A 21728-nucleotide genomic window follows, 5' to 3' on the forward strand; every position below is an offset into this window, starting at 1 on the left:
ATCATGATATTCTCACCTTCCGGCGGCCCCCACAGCCTTCCCGATCGATCCTCGCGATGCTCCCGTTCCCAGCTATGCCTTGCGACAATGACCCGAGATGACGTAGCATCACACGAGACCGCTACGTCATCACAGGTCATTGTCGCAAGGCGTCCCTGGGTACGGAAGCTGCCGGAGCATCGCTAAGGCCTGGGCTGGATCGGGGGCTGTCAGAAGGTAAGTATATAACTATTTTTTATTCCCAGGGCCTGGAGGAGAGCCTCCTCTCCTCCACACCCAGGTACCATCCACACATGATCCGCTTACTTTGCACATGGTGGGCATATGGACCATGCGGAAAGTAAGTGGATCAATGTATTCCTATGTGTGCGGAATGCAATTCCGCCACAGAAAAATACACAGCATTGCATTAGCACAGCATTGCGGAATCCCATTGAATTCAGTGGGTTGTGTTGTGCATGCGTTTTGGCGGTGAAAAAATGCGGCAAAAACACATACAATCCCCAACATGTGCACATAGCTTTAGGGTGCGCCACCATAGTTGTAATCAGGGTTACCTAGTCAGGGGCTCAGTCACATGTTTTGGCCCCCTTAGGCTACTTTCACACTAGCGTCGGCCCGTCGCAGTACGTCGGGCCAACGTACCGACGCATCCTGTGACAACGCAGCACAACGGGGGCAGCGGATGCATTATTACAACGCATCCGCTGCCCCATTGTGAGTTGTGGGGAGGAGGGGGGTCGGAAATGGCGGACATGACGCACAAAAAAACGTTACATGTAACTTTTTTTGTTCCGACGGTCCGCCACAACACGACGCAACGTCGCACGACGGTTGCGACGTGTGGCAAAGCGTTGCAATACGTCGATAATGTTAGTCTATGGGGAAAAAACGCATCCTGCAAGCAATTTTGCAGGATGCGTTTTTTCACCAAAACGATGCATTGCGACGTGCGTCGTACGACGCTAGTGTGAAAGTAGCCTTAGCAGCAGAGGGCAAATCAAGGCCAACTTTTTTCTTTTTCAGGTAGAACTTTTTTTTTCCCTTTATTTTCCCTAGTGTATAGTGTGGCTATCCTTGTAGGGTCTGTATTTAGGTGGGAATGATTTCAGGCTCATTCTGCTCAATGTATGTATTTACAGCATAGGATTCCCTCTACAGGTCCCCTAGAAATTCTCACGTCATCTAGTATTGGGAGTGTCTTGGTAATCTCTTCCGCCCTCTTAACTACACAGGGGCATAACAGCAGCCTGCTCCAGCTCCACACTCCCTCATTGTGCTGGTGACCTTCATTCTCTGCTATCTACTGACAGAAAATATGGCTGCAGACCCTCAACAAGCTCCAGACCCTCAACAAGCTCCAGACCAGGGCACCAGCCCTGCACCAGAAAAGAAAAATCTAGTAAGTCATTATTATATAGACTGCTGCAAAACTACAACTCCCATCATGCAAAGAGTTATAGTGTTGCAATAACTGGAAATCACTGATTTAAATCTGTGGTTAGATATAAATGGAGAATATGAATGTTTGTATATACGAGTGATTTTTATATATCGTACTATATATGTAGAGACGCAGATGAACGTATTCCTATTATCTTCATAGTCACACCCATCAACTGTAAGGCGTGTAGATGTGTGTGATGGCGCACGGTGGAGAAGTGTTTGTATGTCCTCAATTGTTCACTAACCTTTTCAGTTACATCGAGCGCTTTCTACTTTAGTAATGCACGGTGGTAGTATACAGTTCCCAGAACTCAGGGCATCGAAAAATATACAGCCAAAAGGAAACCTCTATCTATCTTATAAACGTACGACATATTGTCTGTACTCATTGGTTTGCGGGACAGAAAGAACGGCTTGTTTTGTGCTGTATATTTTTCTCTGAAGAGGCAATTTGCATATTATTTCAAAACACTCTTTTTCGGTGATTACTTTGTATCTCCGTTCATACTGCACCCACACACACAAAATATACACCACTTGAAAGGTAAACTTGCTCCCTTCAGCATGAAAATAGCCAAACAAACCACACATCCACGATGTGATCACAAAATACATTTTAAACATTAATTTTCATAAAACTGCAGTAAGGAAAAATGACCTGCAGGTGGCACCACACTACCCCAAAGCACAATACCACAAGGCTGAAACAAATCCTAACATTTGCCTTGGGGGGCTTTCTAGCTTGCCGAACTCCTTGCCCAGCCAATTTCAGGCAGGTACATATAAAATATTTGCTACATATGTGGAAGTAGAATAAAAGTAAAATTTTACCTGTTTCAAGACTTCTGCTTTGAAACTGAAGATACAAATTAATGCAGACTAAAAGGAACCAGACAGGTTCTGAACCATCAGATTTTCTGTATTATTTGACAGTCATAGACTTTTCAATCTTCCTTTTAAGATTGCGGCTTATTGGTGACATGGAGTCACCTCTGGTTCCAAGTAAAAAACTGCAGCGTTGACATAACTCAGACTGTACATTGTTTCCCGATGGGAGAGATTGGTGGAAACAACCTTGCAAAAATTAAAAAAAAAAAAAAAAATCCAACCATAGGGGGGAAAAAAAAATAAAATAATCTTCAGATATCACTTTTTTTTTTAAAGGGATAGTCCCAATTATTATACAATGGTGTAAATACGCTCAGTTATGGGGTCAATTCTCCATCATTTGTACTGTCAAAGTGGCACTGCTGTACAGGGAGCTGCTCCTTTTACATACATAGGGCTGTGTTGCACTTCCCTAAACTGAAGATAGATGCCAGTGCTACTGTGGAGGGGAAAAAATGCTGCTGCCCCTGTTCTTTTGCAAGGTCCTGAAAAGCAGACCCCTTTCTGATCAGTAAGTAAAATACCATTATGTTTAATGTTGGGGATCTCCTTTAGACTGGAGTCACACACAACGTATAAAAAAAAAATCGCAGAAATGTTCCCTGAACAGTGATCCGTGTGCAGTGCGAGGATGCGATTTTCTCGCATGTAATTGTCCGTGTGACATCGTATGGTGAGATTTTCTTGCCGCCTTGCAAAATGGACATATAATGGATCCATGGGCTCAAATAGTTGTGAAAACATTATATATATATATATATATATATATATATATATATATATATATATATATATATATATATATATATATATATATATATATTATTATTATTTTTTTTTTTTCAGTGACACACATACCTCTGTGTGTTCGTCTCATTAAATACATTTACATTTGACCAGCTTGATTTTACTGATATTGCCTGCGCCCCCGACAACCAATGTGCCAACTAGTACTAAATGTTCTGAATTATCGGACTTGGGCTAGGTTTTGTTTTTAGTTGTTACGTTTTTTTTTTTGTTTGTTTTTTTTTTTTAATATTGCAATGGACCAGACAATTTTATTTTAAGGAGAAGCATGGTAAAATAAGGGCGTGTTCACACACTGAGTATTTGCAGCAGACTTTGCAGCAGAGTGTTGGCAAGAAAAAAAAATTCTTAAAGAATGACATGCTGAAGATTTGTAAAAACGATTTGAAAATTCAAATCGTCAAAGTCCAGTAATCTGCATGTGCCCGAGTCTTCAGAAATCTCACGCACTTTGCTGGAACTGTGAAACACTGCATTTTTTTTCCATGGGAAAAAAAACGAGGCAAAAACGCTTCACCTACAAAAGCCATATTTTCCAAAAACAATATTGTTTTGATTATGTAGTCAAAAATGTCTCATGTACATGTACGAAAATACTGGGTCAAATGTCTGTGTTTTTCACAGATACAACATAGACTATGGGGTTTATTCACATGTCCGTGTTTTTTTCACAAGCCGTGTATCCATGCGAAACTCAGGGAGACGTCTGTTTTTTTTTTTTTTTTTTTTTTTTCTGGCAGCGTGGATGAAAAATGCCAATAGAAGTCTATGGGTTCAATCCATGTTCCATCCTTGTGCTGTGGATGTTTAAAATTGCAAAGGATAGGAGAAGATTTACAATGTATTTATCCATATGGGAAAAATACTGCTGACACCAATACCATTTTTTTTTTTCTTCTGTAGGTGAAAAATACTAACGTCTGAATGAGGCCACAGTATAAAGCTGCACAATCTTTGTGTAACAACATACATGTTTAAACATCAAAGAAGGCAATATAGAAGCAATATAGCCATAAAAAAGTCAAATTTTATTAGAACACATATATACACAAAATATTTAAACGAATAAAAAGTGGTTGCTGCTACTACCGCCAGGTAATTCTCCTGACTGATATCCTCGTACCTACTATATCATGGGCTTGTATATATATGAGTTTATATTTAGATAGGTTTTTTATCCGCTGAGCTATATGTATCCTCTAGGTCATTTGTAGACACGGAATTGGTACCATGTGTATTTTTTTGCACACACATTGTTTGTTGCAGAACTATTTTCGCTTTATTCATCCCTTTATGGTCTATTTTGGAGGATCTTCACCTTGTTTTGATTATACTCTATATGATCTATGAGGATATCATTCAGTAGAGCTATATGATATGCCTGTCTACTGTTATAATTTATGCGCAATATATACTACACCTGTATGTTATTTATAGAAGTCCTCTGTGACTCCTTTTACCATTTTTTTTGTTCTATACTGCGCATCAATTACTATATTTAGAGTGAAAGTATTTAACTTATTTTATTACTTTTTCCATATGGCATAATTAGCATTTATACAGTATGTTTTGCCTAGCGGTGGTTATTCCATTTGCATATTCTTCTGCCCCACTTTTTATTCGTTTAAATATTTTGTGTATATATGTGTTCTAATAAAATTTGACTTTTTTATGGCTATATTGCTTCTATATTGCCTTCTTTGATGTTTATTCCAATTTGGAGCATTGCCATATAATTAGGCAGGTATTTCTCCTATTTTTGATGTATAACATACATGTTTAGTTGGACTCCATATGTTCTGGTATATTTGTAATAAAAAAATGTAATGGGGTTGTCACTACTTGGACAACCCGTTCTCAATCCCTATGTTTCCCCCTTATACAATAATAATGCACATACTCACCTGATGCTGGCGCTATTCCAGCGATTTATGTCACGCTCTCCCTGCAGCCAATCAGTGCTGGCTTCTCTCTCTTCTCCTTCGAACATCATTGACATCCTGAGGACATGAGAGGCCAGCAGCCGCTCTCACATAGGCCGGGGTCACACTTCCTATGCAATGCGAGAAACTCGCCTCAATACCCGACACTGCCGCCGGCACTCAGGACCGGAGCGTGAGGCTGTATGTATTTCTATGCAGCTGAACGCTCCGGTCCCAAGAGCCAGCGGCAGTGCCGGTATTGATGCGCGAGTTTCTCGCATTGCATAGGAAGTGTGACCCCGGCCTTACTCTTAAAGGGAACCTGTCACCCCGTTTTTTCAGATTGAGCTATAAATACTGTTAAATAGGGCCTGCGCTGTGCGTTACTATAGTGTATGTAGTGTACCCTGATTCCCCATGTATGCTGAGAAATACATTACCAAAGTCGCCGTTTTCGCCTGTCAATCAGGCTGGTCTGGTCAGGTGGGCGTGTTCACAGCGCTCTTTTCTTCCCCAGCTTTCCGTTGGTGGCGTAGTGGTGTGCGCATGTCCAAGGTCCGAATTCCCTGCGCCCACGTGAAGACACAGTGCGCGATCTGCGCTGTCATCCCTTGCATCGGTGGGGGCGGCCATCTTCCTGGGGCCGCGCGTGCGCAGATGGAATGCTCTGCCGCACGGGGCTTCAGGAAAATGGCCGCGGGATGCCGCGCGTGCGCATTAGAGATCGCGACGGCCATTTTCCCAAAGCCGAGATGCACACCACTACGCCACCAACGGAAAGCTGGGGAAGAAAAGAGCGCTGTGAACACGCCCACCTGACCAAACCAGCCTGATTGACAGGCGAAAACGGCGACTTTGGTAATGTATTTCTCAGCATACATGGGGAATCAGGGTACACTACATACACTATAGTAACGCACAGCGCAGGCCCTATTTAACAGTATTTATAGCTCAATCTGAAAAAACGGGGTGACAGGTTCCCTTTAAGTGTTTCTGATCAGTCCAAAGGCGCCAAGAGTGAAGCCAGAGCCGATTGGCCGCAGGGATAGCGTGACATAATAAAAGTATGATGTGATCCCCAGTGACAACACTGCCGGAACGGAGCCAGCATCGGAGGTGAGTATGTGGGTCAATATATTGCAAGGGGGACCCATAGGGATTGAGAAGAGGTTGTCCAAGTATGCATATGCTTGCAGCAATCCTTATTCATACCTGTGTACGTACAGAGACTTATGCAACATGGTGGAATTTGTATTTTCTGATGTATTTATACAGAATAGAGAAGGAGCCCTTGTGTGCAGTACAGGCCTTATGCCACTGTATTGTAGCCCTATTATGAGTACATACTTAGCGGAGCTATAATGTAGCCACGTGCGCAAGCAGCAGTCCTCTAGGGCCTCATTCACATGGCGGGTTATCACAAGTGTTCCATCCGGTTTTTTCACTGAGCAAACACCTACTCTATATATTCTAAGGAGCTGTGCACATGTCCGTATTTTGTTTCAGACCAAGTGTCCGTAAAAAAACAAAGCCGAGACACATCCATTTTTAATCCGAGTCACGGGTCAAACTCGCCAATGAAAGTTAAAGTTTTTTGTTTCTTTGTGGTCCCCCCACAGACTGCATTTTTTTTTATATACATGCTTTTAACACTTCAAAGAAGGTGGATGTGATTTCATGAAATATTATGCCCACTGGGCTTTTGTGGCATGGTACAGGAGAGGGCAAAGAAAGGAGTTAGGCTACGTTCACACTAGCGTTGTGCGCCGCTGCGTCGGCGACGCGACGCACAACGCACCGAAAAATATTTTGTGTGTGTTTTTTTTTTTTTTTAAAGGACATGAAGTTGCAATTGTATTTTTTTTTTTTTTTTTTAAGTGCAGAATTGCAACATTTCTGCATAAGATAATATGCCGAAACAAAAATACGTTCAAAATGTTGGGAGAATGTATCGAAAAGAAACAACAAGATACACAACTGCACTTTTTTTTCCCAAAGAACTTTATTGGGTTTTTGTATTTCAAGCCGGGGGGGTTTGAGTGAAATGAGGGGAGGAAGGGAGGGGGAGGATAAGAGTAAAGGGAAATAGGGGAGGGAAAATACAACACATGACACATAAAACTTTGAAAAGTAATAACAATTCGACGTGGAGTGGTGCAAGGCATGCAGCCCTTGAAAGGCACACAGGCAGAATACGAGTCATCCACAGTTTATCTTAACAATGCAACACAACTGCACTTTACTGTGTTTATTTCAGTGCAGGCACTTTTGGAAAACATCCAGGAAAAAGCAGCATCTCCATTATGTAGGTACTAGGAGAAACTTAGAATTTAATTTTTCATATGGGAAATATGGAAACGTGCAACAAATATGGTTGAAAATCAGATCCAGCATACTGAATTAATATGGTTTTATTTTTTTTTTTTATATATTTTTTTTTTTCCCCTTGAAGCAAAAAAGGAAAAAAAACAAACCTTAATGAGGCCTTACGCTGAACAGCTCATAAGACGTATTCCAGATGCTGGGATTTCTGCAAGCTCCATTTAAGTGAATGGAACAAAAACATTGTAACTCAATGATTGCTTTTATGGCCGTAGACTTGTGATTCTAGGTTACCTTTCACTTATTTCCTCCCCCCATTATAGGAAGGTGTGTACTTTACCCGACAGGCACTCCGCACACATTCGCCCGTGTACTGCTCCTCTTTGTCCTTCTCGTTCCTCTTTGTCCTTCTTATTTCACTGTACACCTTTCCTTGCACAGAAATGAGAACTCTATTCCCTGTAATCCTACATAACATAATGACTTATTTCACTACGCCATAGCTATCCATACGACCATGCTCACACATACAGAAACACTAACTGTTTTTCTTCCACCCCTATTATTATTATTATACGTTTTTATAGCGCCATTTATTCCATGGCGCTTTACATGTGAATACGGGGCAAATATAGACAAATACATTAAACATGAGCAGATAACAAGGCACACGAGTACATAAGGAGGGAGGACCCTGCCCGCGAGGGCTCACAGTCTGCAGGGGGTGGGTGAGGATACACTAGGAGAGGGAAGAGCTGGCTGTACGGCTGTTCAGTAGGTTGAGGATCACTGCAGGCTGTAGGCTTGTCGGAAGAGATGAGTCTTCAGGTTCTTTTTGAAGGTTTCTATGGTAGGCGCAAGTCTGATGTGTTGGGGTAGAGAGTTCCAGAGTATGGGGGAAGCACGGGAGAAGTCTTGGATGCAGTTATGGGAAGAAGAGATGAGAGGGGAGTAGAGAAGGAGGTCTTGGGAGGATCGGAGGTCGCGTGTAGGTAGGTACCGGGAGACCATGTCACAGATGTATGGAGGAGACAGGTTGTGGATGGCTTTGTATGTCAGTGTGAGGGTTTTGAACTGGAGTCTCTGGGCGATAGGAAGCCAGTGAAGGGCTTGACACAGGGGAGAGGCTGGGGAATAGCAGGGGGACAGGTGGATTAGTCGGGCAGCAGAGTGTAGGATGGATTGGAGTGGTGCCAGAGTGCTAGAGGGGAGTCCAGAGAGTAGGAGGTTGCAGTAGTCGAGGCGGGAGATGATAAGGGCATGCACTAGCGTTTTTGCAGTGTTGCGGTCAAGGAAAGCACGGATCCGGGAAATATTTTTGAGTTTGAGACGACAGGAGGAGGCAAGGGCTTGGATATGTGGCTTGAAAGAGAGGGCAGAGTCGAGGATCACCCCGAGGCACCGGGCGTGTGGGACTGGGGATAGTGAGCAGCCATTGACATTGATGGATAGGTCTGGTGGAGGGGTAGAGTGAGATGGGGGAAAGATGATGAATTCTGTTTTGTCCATGTTCAGTTGTAGAAAGCGAGCAGAAAAGAAGGCTGAAATGGCAGACAGACAGTGCGGGATTTTGGTAAGCAAGGAGGAGAGGTCAGGTCCGGAGAGGTAGATCTGCGTGTCGTCAGCGTAGAGATGGTACTGCATACCGTGGGATTCTATGAGCTGTCCCAGGCCGAAGGTGTAGATGGAGAAGAGTAGGGGTCCTAGAACAGAGCCTTGAGGAACACCGACTGACAAGGGGCGAAGTGAGGAGGTGGTGTGGGGGAGGGAGACACTGAATGTTCGGTCTGTCAGATATGACGAGATCCAGGAAAGGGCCAAGTCTGTGATGCCAAGGGATGAGAGGATTTGTAGCAAAAGGGAGTGGTCTACAGTGTCAAAGGCAGAAGACAAGTCCAGGAGAAGGAGGACAGAGTAGTGTCGCTTGCTCCTGGCAGTTAGTAGGTCATTGGTGACTTTAGTTAGGGCAGTTTCAGTTGAGTGATGGGAACGGAAGCCTGATTGTAACCGATCAAAGAGGGAGCAGGAGGAGAAGTGGGAGGACAGTTCAAGATGGACGTGTTGCTCCAGCAATTTGGAGGCATAAGGGAGAAGAGATATTGGGCGATAGCTAGACACAGAGGATGGGTCGAGGGAGGGCTTTTTGAGGATGGGTGTGATCTTGGCATGCTTGAAGGATGAGGGAAAGACACCTGTTGTGAGTGAGAGGTTGAAGAGGTGCGTTAGGGTTGGGATGAAGACCGTGGAAAGGTTAGGGATGAGGTGGGATGGGAGCGGGTCAAGCGTGCAGGTGGTGAGGTGTGATCTTGACAGGAGGGTGGAGAGCTGATCTTCTGTCATGGTGGAGAAGCTGGTTTTGGAGGAGCAGGGTTGAGCAGCTAAGAGGGGCAGTGGGCGCTGTGGGCCAAAGCTTTCTCTGATCGTATCGATCTTCTGTTTAAAGAAAGAGGCGAAGTCATCAGCAGAAATGAGGGGGGAGGGAGGAGGTGCGGGGGGACGGAGTAGAGAATTGAAAGTGTTGAAAAGCTGTTTAGGGTTGTGGGACAGGGAGGATATGAGGGATGAGAAGTAAGTTTGTTTTGCGGCAGTGAGCGCAGACTTGAAGCTGGCGAGGGACTGCTTGTATGCAGTGAAGTGGTCGGCAGAGTGGGATCGCTTCCATCTCCGCTCAGCAATCCTGGAAGCCCGTCTCAATTCTTTGGTCAGGCTGGTCAGCCAGGGCTGCCTGTTAATTGTACGAGTTTTACTATGCATGAGTGGGGCGGCCGAATCGAGTGTTGTTGTTATTGTGGTGTTATAAAAAGTGGCAGCAGCATCTGTGTCATGAAGGGAAGCTATGTCTGTGAGAGGGAGAAGGGACTCAGAGAGTGATTGTAAGTTGAGATGTTTGAGATTTCTGCGAGGGTGAGTGAGTTTGTGGAGTGGGGGTTGCACACTAGGAGAGGAGAGGGACGAGAATGTCAGTAGGTTGTGGTCAGACAGGGGGAGGGGTGTGTTAGTGAGATTAGTAAGGGAGCAGAGGCGGGTGAAGATGAGGTCCAGCGTGTGGCCATCTTTGTGAGTGGCCTCAGAGGACCATTGAGTGAGGCCAAAGGAGGCAGTCAGTGATAAAAGTTTAGAGGTAGCTGAGGTGAAAGTGTCAATGGGGACATTGAAATCACCCATGATGATAGTGGGGATGTCAACAGAAAGGAAATGAAGTAGCCAGGTGGTGAAGTGGTCGAGAAAGGAATAAGCCCTAACAATTTTCTTTGTTTACTGTAGGTTGTTGTTGTTTTTTTTTATGCTTTGTTTGACACAACGTTTTTGTAATGTAGAAAAACCACAATTACGCACTTAAAAATCAATTCTGATTTTACATGAGCTTTTTTCAGGACCCAGTAGAAGTCTGTAGGTAAAAATGTCCCAGAAACACAAAGTTCCCTGGAGTCTATATAAATGCTGTGGGCACAAGGGTTCATGAAATCACATCCACTTAAACCTTATAAATGCTGCAGATCTTCCACATAAACAAGATGCAGGAGAAAAAGCGCGGCCTCTATGCCACGTGGAAACATGCACTAAGGGCGTAGTCAGATGAGCGTTTTTCAGGTTCTCGCTCTATCCATGTATTTCACGCATAGACCTTGTATCTGTGATGGTTTATTGGACTATTCTTATGTACGTGGATTTTTATGGACTGAGATCAAACTTACCAGTCCAAGTCTATGACTTTTTGAAAAAAAAAAAACAGAACTTAGATCCCGTTCTTGTTGCATTCCCGTGCTGTCCGTCTTTCATGTTTTGATAGAAACTTGTGAAACTTCTGCAAAAAAAAAAAAAACAACTAAATTTCTGCTGCTAAAAACTGACACAGATCAAATACTGATAAAAATCTGATCCAGAACAATGATTGAAAATCAGTCTGTTTGTGAATGAATCCCTGACATCTGAATGAGCCGTCAGTCAGCACAGGCCTCCTTCACAAATCCATGCTTCCAGTACTGGTGGTATCCATTTCTTATCACTGATACACTGATCACACACCTATTATAATCTATGCTGCTGTTCACATGTCTGGTTTTCTCCGGCTGCGCAGATGACAAAGGCCAATACAAGTCTATGGGTCTGTGCAAAACACGTACAGCACACGGATGACGTCCATGTTTAAAGGGAATCTGTCACCTCATTTTTCATATATAAGTTTCAGCCACCACCATTAGGGGCTTATCTATAGCATTCTGTAATGCTGTAGATAAGCCCCCGATGTAACCTGAAAGATAAGAAATACAGGTTATATTATACTCACCCAGGGGTGGTCCGGCCCGGCGCCTCCTATCTTCATGTGATGTTGTCCTCTTCCTTGCTTCTGTCGCGGCTCTGGCGCAGGCGTACTGATTTGCCCTGTTGAGGGCAGAGCAAAGTACTGCAGTGCGCAGGCGCTGGGCCTCTCTGACCTTTCCCGCTACCTGCGCACTGCAGTACTTTACGCTGTTGTTGCACTCGCTCATTATTTTCTATGGCTGAAAAAATTGACATGCTGCAGCTTTCAAGAAATGCAGCAGTTTTCCGATTCAGTCAGGAAAAAAAACAATGTGTGTGCATAAGATTTCTGAAATCTCATCGCTTTTGCTGGTACTGTAAAATGCAACTTAAAATTTGCATTAAAAAGGTAGAAAAAACACATGTGAACATAGCCTTTTGCCAGTCATAAGAAATCTGATGTAGGAGCCATATGCAAAGCAAACGTAGTGCACTGGGGAGGTGTCCATGCACTTCGACAAAGCAGTAAATGTGCACTGGCACGCCCCCTGGTACACTGGCACGCCCCCCGGTACACTGGCACGCCTCCAGTTTACTTCCACCCTGCATGTCTATAGAGTCCAGAGCAGGGGTGTCAAACTGCATTCCTCGAGGGCTGCAAACAGGTCATGTTTTCAGGATTTCCTACTGCACAGGTGATAATTTAATCACCTACACAAATAATGAGTTGGTGATTAAATTGTCACCTGTGCAGTACAAGGAAATCCTGAAAATGACCTGTTTGCAGCCCTCAAGGAATATAGTTTGACACCCCTGGTTCAGAGGAATCTTCATGAAATGTGTGTTTCTTTCTTTACAGATGCATTGTCCTATTACTTCCCATGGACACCGAGAAGAATTTGGTAAAATCATAAAGGAATGTAAAGAGGAGAGTTTTTGGTACAGAGGTAATCAATATAATCGCTATTATAGGTTGTCAGACTATAACCATACTGTTTGGACTTGGACTCGTTATTTAGTATACACTTTCCGTGCTGGAAATAGACTGTGTATTAGAGTGGGGGATGAGCAGGTTGTGGAATGCTGGGGGGATACAGGCATCGCCCACAATGCAGGACATTCCCATGATATCTGGGACAATTGTTAGGAAGACCCCTGTACATTCTCCGCTCCATCCTTGGGGCTCATGCACATTGTCACAGAGCCTGTAAGGCTACGCTCACATTAGCGTTTTGCGCGGTTGCGTCGGGCGCAGCCGCGGCGACGCATGCGTCATGCGCCCCTATATTTAACATGGGGGGCGCATGGACATGCGTTGTGCTGCGTTTTGCGACGCATGCGGTTTTTTTTTCCGCAAGCGTGGGGCGCAGAAAACGCAGCAAGTTGCATTTTTTTTTTGCGTCCAAATTTCGGCAAAAAAGGACGCATGCGTCACAACGCTGCGTTTTAGCGTGCGTTTTTGTTTGCGTTGTGCGTTGCGTCTCCAACGCAACATCGCACAACGCAAATGTGAACGTAGCCTATGGCATTGCACAGTGTCTGCATGGCTCCTTTAGTACAGAGCAGTATGGCTCTGTGCACTGTCATACAAGTTCCTAACGACTGTGTGTATGGAATTTCTCTGAAAATACAAAACCCACTGAATTTTTTTTTTTTTTCTTTTAGAGATCTTAAAGCCCCCCCGGGATGTTTTTTTTTTTCACTGCAGGGATGGTGCTACTAATGTCTGTTTCCTTCCGCTAATAATATACTTGCAACCCGCTGTCTTTTGCTCTTCTCTGGTCCTGCGCCACCATCTTGTGACTGCAACATCTGACTGATGGGAAGGCCGAGGTAAGTCACAAGCTCTGTGTAATTCTATGAGAGCCTTCTTTTGGCCTTGCTCTGGCTCTCAGATTACATTGAGAAGTGACTTTTGGCTTGACCAGCAAACACTGGAGCGATGCAGCAGGTCACATCCTGCAGAAGACCAACGGGAACCGTATCTGGTAAGAATAATTCTACAGGCAGGGAACTTGCATTAGTGATATCACTCCAGCAGTGAAATAAAACAGAAAACAAAAATTCTGGAGTGGCCCTTTAAGGACCATTTAGATGGTTTAAAGTCTCTCCATAGATGAGGGCCAAATGACTACATGCAAGACGACCAGCGCCCATTCAAGGCCCCGGTCACATGGGCCAACGAATAGTTCTGTCACCATACAATATGCATGTTGTCAGCAGCACATTCTCTGTATACATGGGCAATGTGCTGCCGATAACAATGACTGAATTGGTGACGTAAACAATTCAATCAGACGATGAATGAGCCTCTTGCCTTTATCAGCCCTCGTAATTGCATGTAGGCTTGAGGCTCCACTCCAGAGGGTTTTTCTTTTCTTTTTCCGCTGGAGATGTGTCAGGAATGTTAGCTCCCTGCCCCCAATATTACTCACCAGCCGCCGTCTTCTGTTGTCAGCGCCGCTTCGGTCATCTTCTGCAGTTTGTGACCTGCTGGATCGCTCCCGTGTCACTTTTCTATGTATCTTACATTAGAATAGACTTCGGCTCTGTGCACACGTTGCAGATTTCTGTGCAGATTTTTGTGCTCAGTTTTTGAAAAATCCGCAGGTAAAACGCACTGCGTTTTGCCTGCAGATTACCCACGGACTTCACCTGCCTTTCACCACCTGCGGATTCCTATAAAGGAACAGGTGTAAAATGCTGCGGAATCCACACATAAGAATTGACATGCTGCGGAATAAACAATCAGCGTTTCCACGCGGTATTTTCTTCATCATGTGCATTGCGGATTTTGTTTTCCATAGGTTTACATGGTACTGTAAACCTGATGGAAAGCTGCTGCGGATCCGCAGCGTCCAATCCGCAACTGGTGACTGTCTGAAGCTGTGTTCACCAGATGAGGGAGCGGGATCAGGACGGCAACGGGAAGAGCAGAATACCAGGGGCAGGGGGGCAGAAATTCGTGACACCACTCCAGCAATAAAAAAAAATCTTGCTGGAATGGTGCTATAAAAAACAAACTCCAAAACAATGAAAAATACATAAAACAATTCTGAGTGCCCCTTATTCTTGTCTGCAGCTGTATCTGAATACGTTAATACTTTATTTCTGGTTTTGGTTCTTGCAGCTCTGCCTCTGTCCCTTACCAGCATGCTAGCCACACAAGTCCTCATCCACCAAGGTAAGTGACCACGTGTATACAGTTGTATTAAGGGCAGCCCCACACGTCCAGATAATTCCGGTACCGGAAAAAATCGGTACCGGAATTGTCCGTGTGTGCCCCTGCGTTTATGTGGCACACGTGGGGCCGCTCATTTACAGTAATGAATATGCGGCTCCACCCCTATGGGAGGTGGAGCCGTATATTCATGACTGTAATCGGCGGCACCACGTGACCGCATACAGTAGAAGGTGCGGCCAGGAGAGGAAGCAGCGACAGCCAACGAGGGAGCTGGGTGAGTATTTTCAGAACAGCGGGGGGCGGGGGCACACTGGGGGTGGGGACATGGACCTTTATTTTATACACAATAAACTTTAAAAAAAAAAAGCTGAAAGGTGGCAGATGAGGTTTAACAATGATAAATGTAAGGTTATACACATGGGAAGAAGGAATCAATGTCACCATTACACACTGAATGGGAAACCACTGGGTAAATCTGACAGGGAGAAGGACTTGGGGATCCTAGTTAATGATAAACTTACCTGGAGCAGCCAGTGCCAGGCAGCAGCTGCCAAGGCAAACAGGATCATGGGGTGCATTAAAAGAGGTCTGGATACACATGATGAGAGCATTATACTGCCTCTGTACAAATCCCTAGTTAGACAGCACATGGAGTACTGCGTCCAGTTTTGGGCACCGGTGCCCAGGAATGATATAATGGAACTAGAGAGAGTACAAAGGAGGGCAACAAAATTAATAAAGGGGATGGGAGAACTCCAATACCCAGATAGATTAGCGAAATTAGGATTATTTAGTCTAGAAAAAAGACGACTGAGGGGCGATCTAATAACCATGTATAAGTATATAAGGGGACAGTACAAATATCTCGCTGAGGATCTGTTTATACCAAGGAAGGTGACGGGCACAAGGGGGCATTCTTTGCGTCTGGAGGAGAGAAGGTTTTTCCACCAACATAGAAGAGGATTCTTTACTGTTAGGGCAGTGAGAATCTGGAATTGCTTGCCTGAGGAGGTGGTGATGGCGAACTCAGTCGAGGGGTTCAAGAGAGGCCTGGATGTCTTCCTGGAACAGAACAATATTGTATCATACAATTAGGTTCTGTAGAAGGACGTAGATCTGGGGATTTATTATGATGGAATATAGGCTGAACTGGATGGACAAATGTCTTTTTTCGGCCTTACTAACTATGTTACTATGTATGTAAAGGATTATTCATATCTTCTTTACAGCAAACGCCGCTGCACAGAAGATATGAATCGCGGCTTCAGCACCATGTGGGGGAGACAGCGCTTACTGGAGCGCTGTCTCCTGCACGGCACACAGACTGCACACAGACAACGTCCGTGTGCGGTATGTGTTTTACAGGGACCCATTGACTTTAATGGGTTCGTGTAATACGTGCTCCCACGAACACTGACATGTCTCCGTGTTTGGCACACTGAGACACGGTCCGCAAAAAATCAATGACACCTGCACAAATGCATTGATTTTAATGCGTCTATGTGTGTCAGTGGCTCCGGTACGTGAGGAAACTGTCACCTCACGTGCCGGAGCCACTGACGTGTGAAACCGGCCTAACACAAGATCCGTCTGAATGTATTATTACTGCATTGTCAGCATCAGTGCGCATGGGCAGTTTATACTAAATGTTTCATGAGAAAGAAGGATTGAAAAATTAGTACAGCCCCTCTGGCTGTTATGACCTGCTGCATACGGGATGCATTGGCAGATAGCAGCTTCTGGCAGTGGTTCTTGATGAATCTTGGCACATTCCTCATGGACATTTGCCTCCAGTTCACTATTATTTGGCTGTCAATCATAAAGAAGGAAACAGATACACAGGCATTGTCTTCATATCACATATAGACCTTTTTAGGTTTGACTTGAGTTGTGCTTTAAGAATGAATGGATACATTATAATTGGGTTGAATTCCCCCTACATCTAAATGTTAGAAATAAGTTGTGGCTCATTAGATTTCCCCCCCATCCCCACAGGATATCTCTCTACAAACAAACGGTTTGGTTCCCTGCCAAAGCTTGCATGTAAGTATGAGAATTATCATGGTGCACATGTTCTGTGTGGTACCAATACTAGGGAACAAAAAGTAAAGTAACAACTAATGTTCTTTTGTGTAACTCAGTGGCCGGGTTCCTGGGGTTTACCATTGGAAAGATTTCCTATTTTGGAACATGCCAGAAAAAGTTTGAGAAATTAGGCGTGCAGAATCCATTTGAAGCTGGATTTACCCCTGGTATTGCTGGTCCGTTTGGTCCTGGATTTTTCAATCGCAAGTATGTGCCATAAATTGTAATATTTATACCCAAATGTCATATTCTTTTTACTATTCCGTTCCACATAGGATTCTCTTACAGAGAAGATATCTTTGGATACGTGCACATTATATAGGGGGGAGTTCCCTGCTTGCAACCCACCCCCACCTTCCCTCTCTAACGTCTTAAAGGGAATCTGTCAGCAGGTTTTTGCTATGAAATCTGAGAACACCAGGATATAGGGGCAGAGAGCCTGATTCCAGTAATTTATCACTTACTGGACTGATTGGTGCCGTGTTGATGGAATCGCTGTTTTCGCTTCTGTAGATGTAGAAGTGGTCAGAAAACTAAGCCCTGTATAAGCCCGCACAAACCCCTGATTGGCCGCTTCCTGTGCACACTGTAAGCAAGCTGCCAATCAGTGGTGGGGGCGGGGTTACGCAGATTGGCCTGACTGGTTTGCTGGTGAGACCTAGTCCTGCTGTGATAATCTCCTGCTCATAAAACACTGATTGTAGAGTCCTCAGTCTACTGGCCACAAACTGCTTTGCCAAATAGAAGTTTAATTTTGATGATAGTCTTGGTACAAATGACATTTTCTGGTAAATCACCAAAGGGAAGAGGAGTCTTTTTTTTTTTTTTTTGTAGAATTCGGTGTCTGCTGAATTGTGAAGTAATAATGATATTTCTGTACATCAGGCACTGTCATAAAACCTGTGAGGAATGTAAGAAGAAATGTGAGAAGGACAAGGACAAAGAGCAGAGCGCCCAACCCCCCACTGACTCCTCCTGAGCCTGTAAGTATCATCTCCTCTACCATGGAAAGAACTGGAGATATGCAGAGTCTCATAAATGTAGAAGTGTCAGGCAGCTAAAAATGGACATCTCTCTAAATCTAAAATGTGTGTGTTTCTACTATATAATTGTCTAAGGGTCACTTCCGTCTGTCTGTCTGTCTGTCACGGAAATCCCAAGTTGCTGATTGGTCGGGGCCGTTTGACCGCGACCAATCAGCGACGGGCACAGTGCGGCCGCGAAATGGCCGTTCCCAACTCCCCTGCTGTCAGTGCCCGCTCCATACTCCCCTCTAGTCAGCGCTCACACAGGGTTAATGGCTGCGTTACACCACATTATGCCACGGTGTAGCGCATTCCATTAACGCTATTAACCCTGTGTGACCAACTTTTTACCATTGATGCTGCCTATGCAGCATCAATAGTAAAAAGATCTAATGATAAAACAAATAAAAAATCATTATATACTCACCTTCTGTCGGCCCCCTGATCCAGCCCAGGCCTTTCCCGGTCCATGCATTGCGGTCTCACGAGATGATGACGTAGCGGTCTCGCGAGACCGCTACGTCATCATCTCACGAGACTGCAATGCACTCTTGGGACCGGAGCGTTGCGAGGAGCATTGGTAAACGCCTGGGCTGGATCCGGGGGCCGGCAGAAGGTGAGTATATAACTATTTTTTACTTTAATTCTTTTTTTTTAACAGGCATATGGTGCCCACATTGCTATATACTGCGTGGGCTGTGTTAGATACTGCGTGGGCTGTTATATACTACGTGGCTGTGCAATAAAACTACGTGGCTGTGCAATATATTATGTGGCTGGGCAATATACTACGTGTCTGTGCTATATACTACGTGTCTGTGCTATATACTACGTGTCTGTGCAATATACTACATGGGCTGTGCTATATATTACGTGGCTTGGCAATATACTACGTGGGCTGTGCTATATACTACGTGGGCTGTGCTATATACTACGTGCGCTGTGTTATACACTACTTGGCTGTGCTATATTTCTCTGCTGTATCTGTGCATCATGAATCGTGGTTAAAGAGGGGGGGCCCTCAAAAACCAATCAGCGACCGTCGCAGTCCACCCGCGAATTGGCGTGGAATTTGAACCACGCTTCGCTAATTGGTCGCGGACGGCCGAATCCTTTGTGTAAATTGCATTATTCTGAAAACTTCGTAAATAAACTACATACATATTCTAGAATACCCGATGCATTAGAATCGGGCCACCATCTAGAGTGTCTGTCTATCTATCTATATCTCTGAGCTGTGCGAAGCTGGAGGCCAGTGCCTATACATCTCTGTGGGGTCCTTCTGTACCTACCTTTCTACGCTTAGGCTGCCGTCACACTAGCAGTATTTGGTCAGTATTTTACATCAGTATTTGGAAGCCAAAACCAGGAGTGGGTGATAAATGCAGAAGTGGTGCATATGTTTCTATTATACTTTTCCTCTAATTGTTCCACTCCTGGTTTTGGCTACAAATACTGATGTAAAATACTGACCAAATACTGCTAGTGTGACGGCGCCTTATAACGTCATAATGAGGATTTTCTGGCTGCGTAAATTGCCCCATGTTTTGTTAGACACATTATTACAAATCCACAATCCCCTAGAAGCCCTGCTTTTATGGAAGAATATCTACATACTATAGTGCTCTAAGGCAGGATGCTATGTGCCTTCACGCATCCTCTGCACACGTTGGATATCTTTTCTGCTGGAACTAATATATCTTACCACACCATTACTAAAGGTACCGTCACACTCAGCGACGCTGCAGCGATATAGACAACGAGCCGATCGCTGCAGCGTCGCTGTTTAGGTCGCTGTAGAGACGTCAAACACAGCAACTCCAGAACGATGCAGGAGCGATCCAGTGACGTAACGGCAACTCCCTTATCGTTCTCGCTGGTTGTTAGCTCCATGTAAAAACATTGCTGGCATCGTTGCTTTTGCTGTCAAACATGACGATACACGCCGACCTGATGACCAAATAAAGTTCTGGACTTCTAGCTCCGACCAGCGATGGCACAACGAGATCCAGATCGCTGCTGCGTGTCAAACACAACGAGATCGCCATCCAGGACGCTGCAACGTCACGGATCGTTGTCGTTCTCGTTGTAAAGTTGCTGAGTGTGAAGGTATCTTAACTTTGTGACATTAGAAAGTGGCAGCACTTCAAGGTAGCAAAAATAAGTTCCGTATATTAAAGAGGTTATCTCAAGATGCAGTTTCAAGAGCTTCCCCCTCCCAGCCACGGTTTCATGCTTTGTCAGGGGCAGTGTGCTCCTGAAGATGGACACTTTGGACTACCGGCATGCTCACGGCTCAATATTTTCCAGACTGCTAGCAGAGGCCTTTTTGTCTTTGTAGAATGGCAATGCATAAGCACTGAGGATGGTGTGATCCAGTGATCCGGCCACCTCTGTAGTGGCGCCAGCAAGCTGTAAAGCATTAAGCCTGCTTGTGCCGCGTGCGGAGTAACTGGCCAGGCTGGGACTGCAGGGTGACCAATAATCTAGGTAAAGAGCTGTGCACTTGAGAATGAAGGGAATTTTTTTTAGGTTTTTACAAGCAATTTTATGTTTTTTTTATGAACTTGAGAAAACCCTTTTGTAGAAACGTGCACAAAATACAAATAAAGCGAGTTACTACCTATGGACCCTGATGAAACGCTCAATGTACTACAAAATTGTCATGCACCCTCCCTTACACAGCGTGGCTCATGTTGGCACAGGTAAAGGGCAGGACAGAGCGTGTAATACTGTACTTTTAGTAGCGCCTCGGTAATCAGTGCCAGCACTTCATGAATACAGTTGTGTAACACCATGTAGATTGGCTGAATCCTCAATGTCGCAGATCAGCAAATATTTGTAATGGCTGAGCGAAGTGGTCAGGGTAACTGGAGGGCAGTGAAGCATTGCATTCTTTTCTAACCTCCTTACTATGATCTGCCAATAATGAAAATGTACAAGCTTTTTTAGGCATTATTAAACATGTTGTGATGTGTTGGAGAGCTGCATTGTGCTCACAATCTTCATTTTTATTATTTCCTTAGGTTACCGCCATGAGTGTAAAAGCAGCGCATGGACTTAATATGTAATTTTTATTTTGTTGCATATAATAAAACTTATTTTTATTTGATCAAATACAGTATCTTGTCCCAAGTGGTTTGAAGAATGTACATTTCTGTGATGAACACGGCCATTTGTTACACACGTGACTCGGAGCAGTGCGGTTCACACTCAGATATCCTTAATGAGATAAGGCACAGCCAGTTCACACCCCACCACCCTAAATAATACACTAACACAACCAGGCTATACTTGTTACATCTTCAGGGTTGTGGGTACGTTTAGAGCAGTAAGGCACAAACTTAATATATTTTAGATATTCCATAGTAAATATCTGTGGTTAGTTATAGCACCTCACGTCTCTTATTTTCCCATCATGCCTCTCATTTTCCCCCTCACTCCTCTCATTCCCCCCCTAACACTTGTCATTTTGACCTCACATCTGTCATTTTCCGATCACTCCACTATTTCCCCTCACTCCTCTCATTTTGCATTCACCCTTTTCATTTTCACCTCACACCCCTCATTTTCACCTCAGTATATACATGTTTGTCATCTCCTCCTGTATATATTATATACCTGTATGTCATCTCCTGTACATAGTATATACCTGTATGTCATCTCCCCTGTATATAGTATATACCTGCTGTATGTCATCTCCTCCTCTATATACCTGTCATCTCCTCTTTTATATAGTATACTAGATTGTGGCCCGATTCTAACGCATCGGGTATTCTAGAATATGCATGTCCCCGTAGTATATGG

At 44.3% G+C, this 21728-nt stretch overlaps 1 protein-coding gene across 2 annotated transcripts; it reads left to right on the forward strand.

The window, feature by feature from the left end:
- Nucleotides 1-1218: 1218 nt before the first annotated feature.
- On the forward strand, nt 1219-21038 carry OCIAD2 (OCIA domain containing 2). Of its 2 annotated transcripts, XM_069744487.1 has the most exons (8): nt 1229-1330; nt 1361-1402; nt 12487-12574; nt 14758-14811; nt 16807-16854; nt 16953-17103; nt 17782-17879; nt 20948-21038. In XM_069744487.1, exons 1-7 carry the CDS (start codon nt 1319-1321, stop codon nt 17873-17875), a joined length of 489 nt encoding a protein of 162 aa, XP_069600588.1. In that variant the 5' UTR covers nt 1229-1318; the 3' UTR covers nt 17876-17879; nt 20948-21038. The 2 variants fall into 2 exon arrangements, with proteins under 2 accessions (XP_069600587.1, XP_069600588.1); XM_069744486.1 differs by having other exon boundaries at nt 1219-1402.
- Nucleotides 21039-21728: the final 690 nt, after the last annotated feature.

The sequence above is a fragment of the Ranitomeya imitator genome, chromosome 1 (assembly GCF_032444005.1).
Source record: "Ranitomeya imitator isolate aRanImi1 chromosome 1, aRanImi1.pri, whole genome shotgun sequence".
Classification (NCBI taxonomy): domain Eukaryota; kingdom Metazoa; phylum Chordata; class Amphibia; order Anura; family Dendrobatidae; genus Ranitomeya; species Ranitomeya imitator.

Coding starts and splice junctions, on each gene's coding strand:
- OCIAD2 (XM_069744486.1), top strand. CDS start 1,319: ATGGCTGCAGACCCTCAACAAGCTCCAGACCCTCAACAAGCTCCAGAC. Junction 12,575..14,757: donor GGAGAGTTTTTGGTACAGAG/GTAATCAATATA, acceptor TGGTTCTTGCAG/CTCTGCCTCTGTCCCTTACC. Junction 16,855..16,952: donor TTCCCTGCCAAAGCTTGCAT/GTAAGTATGAGA, acceptor TGTGTAACTCAG/TGGCCGGGTTCCTGGGGTTT.